This window comes from Cucurbita moschata, unplaced genomic scaffold (assembly GCF_002738365.1).
Source record: "Cucurbita moschata cultivar Rifu unplaced genomic scaffold, Cmos_1.0 Cmo_Scf00012, whole genome shotgun sequence".
Classification (NCBI taxonomy): Eukaryota; Viridiplantae; Streptophyta; class Magnoliopsida; order Cucurbitales; family Cucurbitaceae; genus Cucurbita; species Cucurbita moschata.
In genome coordinates, this window is record NW_019268528.1 from 1,578,564 (window position 1) to 1,584,196 (window position 5,633).

The 5,633-nt window shown below is 36.6% G+C and overlaps 1 protein-coding gene across 5 annotated transcripts; it reads left to right on the forward strand.

Moving 5' to 3' along the window:
- Positions 1-5,420, forward strand: LOC111450409 (vesicle-associated protein 2-2-like). 5 transcript variants are annotated; one of them, XM_023090512.1, is made up of 11 exons: positions 29-274; positions 882-1,002; positions 1,081-1,151; positions 1,252-1,333; positions 1,566-1,681; positions 1,752-1,970; positions 2,076-2,378; positions 2,778-2,870; positions 3,243-3,434; positions 4,182-4,259; positions 5,064-5,420. In XM_023090512.1, the coding sequence occupies exons 2-11, from the start codon at positions 954-956 to the stop codon at positions 5,172-5,174; spliced, it is 1,314 nt and encodes a 437-aa protein (XP_022946280.1). In that variant the 5' UTR covers positions 29-274; positions 882-953; the 3' UTR covers positions 5,175-5,420. The 5 variants fall into 5 exon arrangements, with proteins under 5 accessions (XP_022946278.1, XP_022946280.1, XP_022946277.1 ...); XM_023090510.1 differs by lacking the exon at positions 29-274 and adding an exon at positions 1-22 and having other exon boundaries at positions 1,752-2,378; XM_023090509.1 differs by having other exon boundaries at positions 1,752-2,378.
- Positions 5,421-5,633: the final 213 nt, after the last annotated feature.

Consider the following 5,633-nt stretch of genomic DNA (forward strand, 5'->3'; position numbering starts at 1 on the left):
GGCTAAGATCACAGCACAGCCGGTACAACTAACACCATTTCTCTCTCTCTCTCTCTCTACTTTGCTTTCACTGAGCAGTCTTCCAGGGTTTCTCTCTCATCTTTCGCTTCCTATGGAATTGTAAATTCCACCAAATCTTTGGACTCTATTACGATTTCTGTTTTTCAGTGCGTTTTATTTATTCAAAGCGGATTTTTCACGCCGAAGTTTCAATTCGTCTCCAATTCTGTTTGTGTCTTTGTGTTCTCTTACAGGTTCTTCTCCTGCGCGACGGGTGAGTTCTTTTTTAAATTCTTTTCTGACTTTTTTTGTTTGTCGTGAGTTGAAGAATCTTCTTGTTTGACTGTATTGTTGTGTTTTGTTGTTTGAGAGCTTAGTCGGTGTGTATTTTGCTGAATTTCTGCTGGTTTTTTGATTTTTTTGTTTGGTTTTGGTGTTTGTTTGATCGGAGGTTGGCGTTTTTTGTGTTTTGAGTTTGGAAATGGGACGGAATTTGTAATCGGATTTGTGTTTAGAGCGACTCTGATTTGTTGTTCGAGAAGTGTTTGTTTTGAACGATCTGTTTCGGAATAAGCTCAGCGATGCGTCGCTGATCCTCACCGGAAATGGGTTTGGTTTGACTTTCTTGTGGTTGACTGATTGATACAAAATGGAACCCAGATTTTTGTTTAGAAAATTGGGCAATGGGACATTACTTTTCTTTCCTGTTAGCTAAGAACAGGGTGGATGGGAAGCACGTGGTCATTAACTTTTATGATCTGTAACTTTGAGATTTATTGTTTTTTTCTTTCTTTTTCCTATGTTCTTTCCTTCAATTTGCTTCTTAATCAAATTCAAATTGTTGGTCAACGATTATGAGAAATTAACTTTTCTGAGTGCAGAATCATTGTTACCCAAGCTTTGGATGCAGCAGAAGAATTGCTTTTGAATTTGGTGTATTGTGACGAAGAGATATGAGTACGAAACTCTTGCATATTCAGCCCAAGGAATTACAATTCATATGTAAGTGCATCATTAGTAATACTTGTTATTGCTTGCTTATTGAAAAAGAATTGAAGTAAAGTACCTTGCTGTTTTCAGTTGAATTGAGGAAACAAAGTACGTGCACAGTTCAACTAGCCAATAACACTCATCATCATGTTGCGTTTAAAGTATGAACAGTCTTCTTTTCATTTTATTTGTCTCTTGTTTGTCTCATAGTTCATGTGATTTCTCATGTGATATATGTAATAATATTGTAATGTTTGGCAGGTTAAAACGACATCACCTAAGAAATATTGTGTTCGACCAAATGTTGGAATAATTTTGCCAAAATCGACATATGAATTTTCAGGTACGTTCTTCGTAAGTCTCAACTAAAACATTTAGGCACGAGAAAGGAGAGTTTATAGATATTAGTAATGAAGTTACTGTCGTCACCATTCAAGTTTCAGCGAAATTTTGTATTACTTTCTTACTCTATTACATATACTTTTTTTTTTAAAAAAAAAAATCCAAATCTGGAACTATCTATGGTTGTTGTTGTTGTTGTTCTAAAGTTAATTTCTTCTGTGATTATGATGTAGTTATAATGCAAGCTCAACGGGCTGCCCCACCTGATATGTTGTGTAGAGACAAGTTTTTAATTCAAAGCACAATTGTTCCTTCAGGGATGACAGAAGAGGACATCACCGCAAGTATGGTAAGTTCTTGTGGATACAATCAGCTTTCATTCTTTAGGTTTTTAAATGTTCTCTTTTTTTTTTTTTCAGTTTTTAAAAGATGGAGGTAAATATATTGAAGAGGATAAGCTCAAAGTGGCTCTCATTAGTCCGCTGAATTCCCCATTACTCTCGCCTACCGATGATGGAGCATTGGGCACAAGCATGGATGAAGTTATGAAACTTAATGAGCATAGTGGACCATTAAGAGATGGGATAGCCACCAATAAAACTCCAAAGCTGAAAGATCAAAATGGTTCATCGGATGAGGTACGTTCCTCTGGGGTTTCGTCACTAAGAGATCAAAATGGACAATCAAATGAGGGGATGACCGATGAGGCTTCAAGATTCAAAGATGATTTTGTTGCATTGAAGGGGGTGCGGACCATTGAAGCTTTAAAACCATCTGATCAAAATGGAGCATTGAGGAAGGAGGTTCTGCCTCATGAGACTTCAAGACTGATGGATCAAAATGGAACATCAAAGGAGGAGCTACCTCATGAAGCATTAAAACCGAGCGATCAAAATGGAGCATTAAAGGAGGAGTTGAGTGTTGAAGTCCCCAAAAAAAGAGTTCAAAATGGAGCACTGGACTGGCGAGCATATGAAACTTCAAATGTTGAGAATCTACCACCAACCGTTGTTGATGTTCAATCTCCAAGACCATTTGAAAGAATAGTAAGGAAAAACTTTCTTTTCTGTATAGAGTTCAATTTTTGTTCTCCCTCTCTCTCTCTCTCAAAAAATGCTCCTAAGGGATCGCATAAACATTTTCCTTATTAAATTTGATGTTATACTGTCTAATTGTTGTTGGTCTATGAATCTGTTTGTGGTCTCTTTGGTAACCTCTTCCACATTCTCTAGGGGGGTGCCTTATCTTCCTTTTTTTTTTCCCCAATAGAAAGTGTTTCCTTTCTTAAAAAAAATCAAATTGTCGTAGCAGGAAATTGTATGGCAATCTGTTTACTTGGACAGTGTCATGACTTGGTCATTGTTCAATCTGATTGGTTGCATTGTCAATTGATACGTTCTGATTTTCAGTTTCTTGACAATTGAAGTTTTTCTCTTGTGCATCAGTTTCCTGAGGGGGGGCTAGCGTATAAAACTTCACATGTGGAGGATCAAGTACCAGAAACTGTCGCAATTCGCCCTCCAGATTTTAGTGTAAAAGTAAGGAAAAACATTTTTTTCTATATAGAGTTCAATTTTTTCCTTGCTCTCCTAAGGGATCATATCGACATTTTCCTTATTAAGTTTGATGTTATACTGCCTAATTGTTGTTGATCTAAGAATCTGTTGGTGGTCTCTTTGTAACCTCCTTCCACATTCTCTAGTGAGGGTGCCTTGTCTTCCTTTTTATCCTGAACAGAAAGTGTTTCCTTTCTTAAAAAAATCAAATTGTCGTAGCAGGAAATTGTAAAGCAATCTGTTAACTTGTACAGTGTCATGACTTGGTCATTGTTCAATCCGTTGGTGGAGTTATCAATTGATACGTTCTGTGATTTTCAATTTCTTGACAATTGAAGTTTTTCTCTTGTGCAGCAGTTTCCGGACAGTGTGGATGAATCCCTAGAGCTGAACAATAGCGTGTCGCGATTACAAAAGTCTGCTGAGATAAAGAAAGCAGCAGAACTGGACCTGGTGACACTGAAAAAGGCTGAACAGCTAAAGTTAGTTAAGGACATTGAAGAGATGAAATCAAAGCTAAATGAAATTGAATTAAAGCTTGGAGAGGTGAGTTTTTAGTCCCTTTTGTGCTTTTCTTGTGTTTTTGCAGCTTTTACATGTAGGAATATAACGAACCGGTGAGTTTTAAGCTATAATTGAGAATCTGGTCATTGAGATTGTTTGTCCTCATCTAATTCAATTCGGAAATACGGCTCTGATTGATTTATTTTGTTTATTCGTATGCAATTTGTGATCGATGAACTTACGTATGAGTATGTTCTAATCGCATATCACTCCAGTTGGCAATGCTATGATGGAAGAATTAGTTCTGAAACCATTAGAAAGAGAGTTCCATAAAGAAGCCAAAAATTTAGTATTGTTTAAAAAATCACTAAAATCTTATACGTCCATCCTCGAAAGTTCTGCACTCTGTCAAATATTAACTTCTGATAAGATTCATTTTACCTTGTTGCAAATTGCAATCCGGGGAGCCACTGAAGTCCTGTCTTCCGGACATGGGTTACAAGGCTCCTTGGGTTGGATGTACAATTATGCAACTTTTGCGGTTGATTTTGATTTTTCATTGCATTTAGAGAAGCTTTGTTGTGTTCTACAGATTGATTCTTAAAATTTGTTATCATCTGTTTATTATTATTCCTTTTAAGACTTCATTTTATCATAATCTCAGTACCCAGAAATGAAATGTTGATAGAAATGGAAAAAACTACTTTCCTAATATTCATTTCTCCATTTTTACTTTTTATGGCGCCCAATACAATTGTAATGATGATCTTTTGTCCCATTGTTTAATAGGCTCAAGGTACCATTTCAATGCTGTTCGAGTCGAGGAGATTAAGTGCTCAAGAAGTAAAACACTTGAAGGAGAAATTGGTAACTTCCTGAACCATATTTTTCTGTTAGTGGATGCCGTTCTTCCATGTTTAGAGTCTTGTGATATCCATTTGATAGCAATATTCAAGCCTGGTCACCTAAAGAGGGTACCCTAGTACTAGAGGGATTAGGGACTTTTTGCTTAGATTCAAAAGGGCCAAGTGTAGCTTTACCCCAGGTCCCTGACGGTAAGGAGGAGATGTCTTTGTTGAGGATTATTAGAAGAGGAGTCCTACGTTGACTAATTAAGGGGTTGATCATGGGTTTATAAGTAAGGAATACATCTCCATTGGTACGAGGCTTTTTGAGGAAGCCAAAAGAAAAGCCATAAGAGCTTATGTCCAGAGTGGACAATATCATACCACTGTAGAGGGTTATGATTCCTAACGGTCTTCAAGGTTCTTTGGGTTGAAAGTTCCCACTTGAAAAGTTAGAAATCGGTATTGTCTTTCAGAACTGAATTTGGGTTGAAAGTTCCCACTTGAAAAGTTAGAAATCGGTATTGTCTTTCAGAACTGAATTTAGATTGGCTGCAAAGTCTTCTTAGGGTCCTTGCATATAATTGTGTCTGTATTTTCTTCATGAAAGTAATCAAGAAACATTGTAATTCAATTCAGCTGCTTGTTATATTTTGGAAGTACTACTATTAGGAATTCATTCATCCTGCCCATTGAACTGTTCATGTACACCCAGTTTTTGTATAACACCATTGAATTTCAGATAATTCCTCAATACTTGTATTCAAAATTTATCTACCTTCTATATCGTCTCGTGATTCCATGTTTCATCTCGCTATTTTCACAGATGGAACTGAGTAGGAAGGGCAGGGCGAGCAATCAAGTCGGTTTTCCTCCTTTGTTTATCTGTATGGTGGCGCTTATTTGCGTTGTGCTCGGATTCATTTTGCACCATTGAAGGTAAGGTAAGGCGTAAAGGATTGCAGAAAACATGTAAAGGAATATCTTAGTTATGTAGATAGATGGGTAGCTAGCGTGCTGGGTGTTATCAATAAGATGCAGATTTTGATTTTGGGCACTGGAAGTTTGCTGCTTATTTAGTGTGCAATTCAGATTTTGAGTATAAATGTTAAGTGAGATGTTCATCTGCTTTTACTAATGTTGGCTTTCTTGTCTATTTTAAACTAAATTTATGGATTTTTCATCTTATTTTGCATTGGAATGTCTTTTTTTTTTTTTTAATTCTTGTAAGTGAGATTACTTTTGGTCTTGTCGGGATACAAGTTGTGGCATCGTCGTAATTAGTTGATAAGTTCGGATGAGTTGGTTGTAAACATATAAGTAAGAGGGAGTATAATTGATAGACCTATTGGATAGAGGTGTTCATGGGTAATCGGGGTTATGAAAATTTTTTTAG

What these genes read in the sequence shown, in the direction of transcription:
- LOC111450409 (XM_023090510.1), top strand. Translation starts at nt 954, where the DNA reads ATGAGTACGAAACTCTTGCATATTCAGCCCAAGGAATTACAATTCATA. An exon ending in ATCGACATATGAATTTTCAG is followed by an intron (nt 1,334 to 1,565) that starts GTACGTTCTTCG and finishes ATTATGATGTAG; the next exon opens with TTATAATGCAAGCTCAACGG. An exon ending in AGGACATCACCGCAAGTATG is followed by an intron (nt 1,682 to 1,751) that starts GTAAGTTCTTGT and finishes TTTTTTTTTCAG; the next exon opens with TTTTTAAAAGATGGAGGTAA.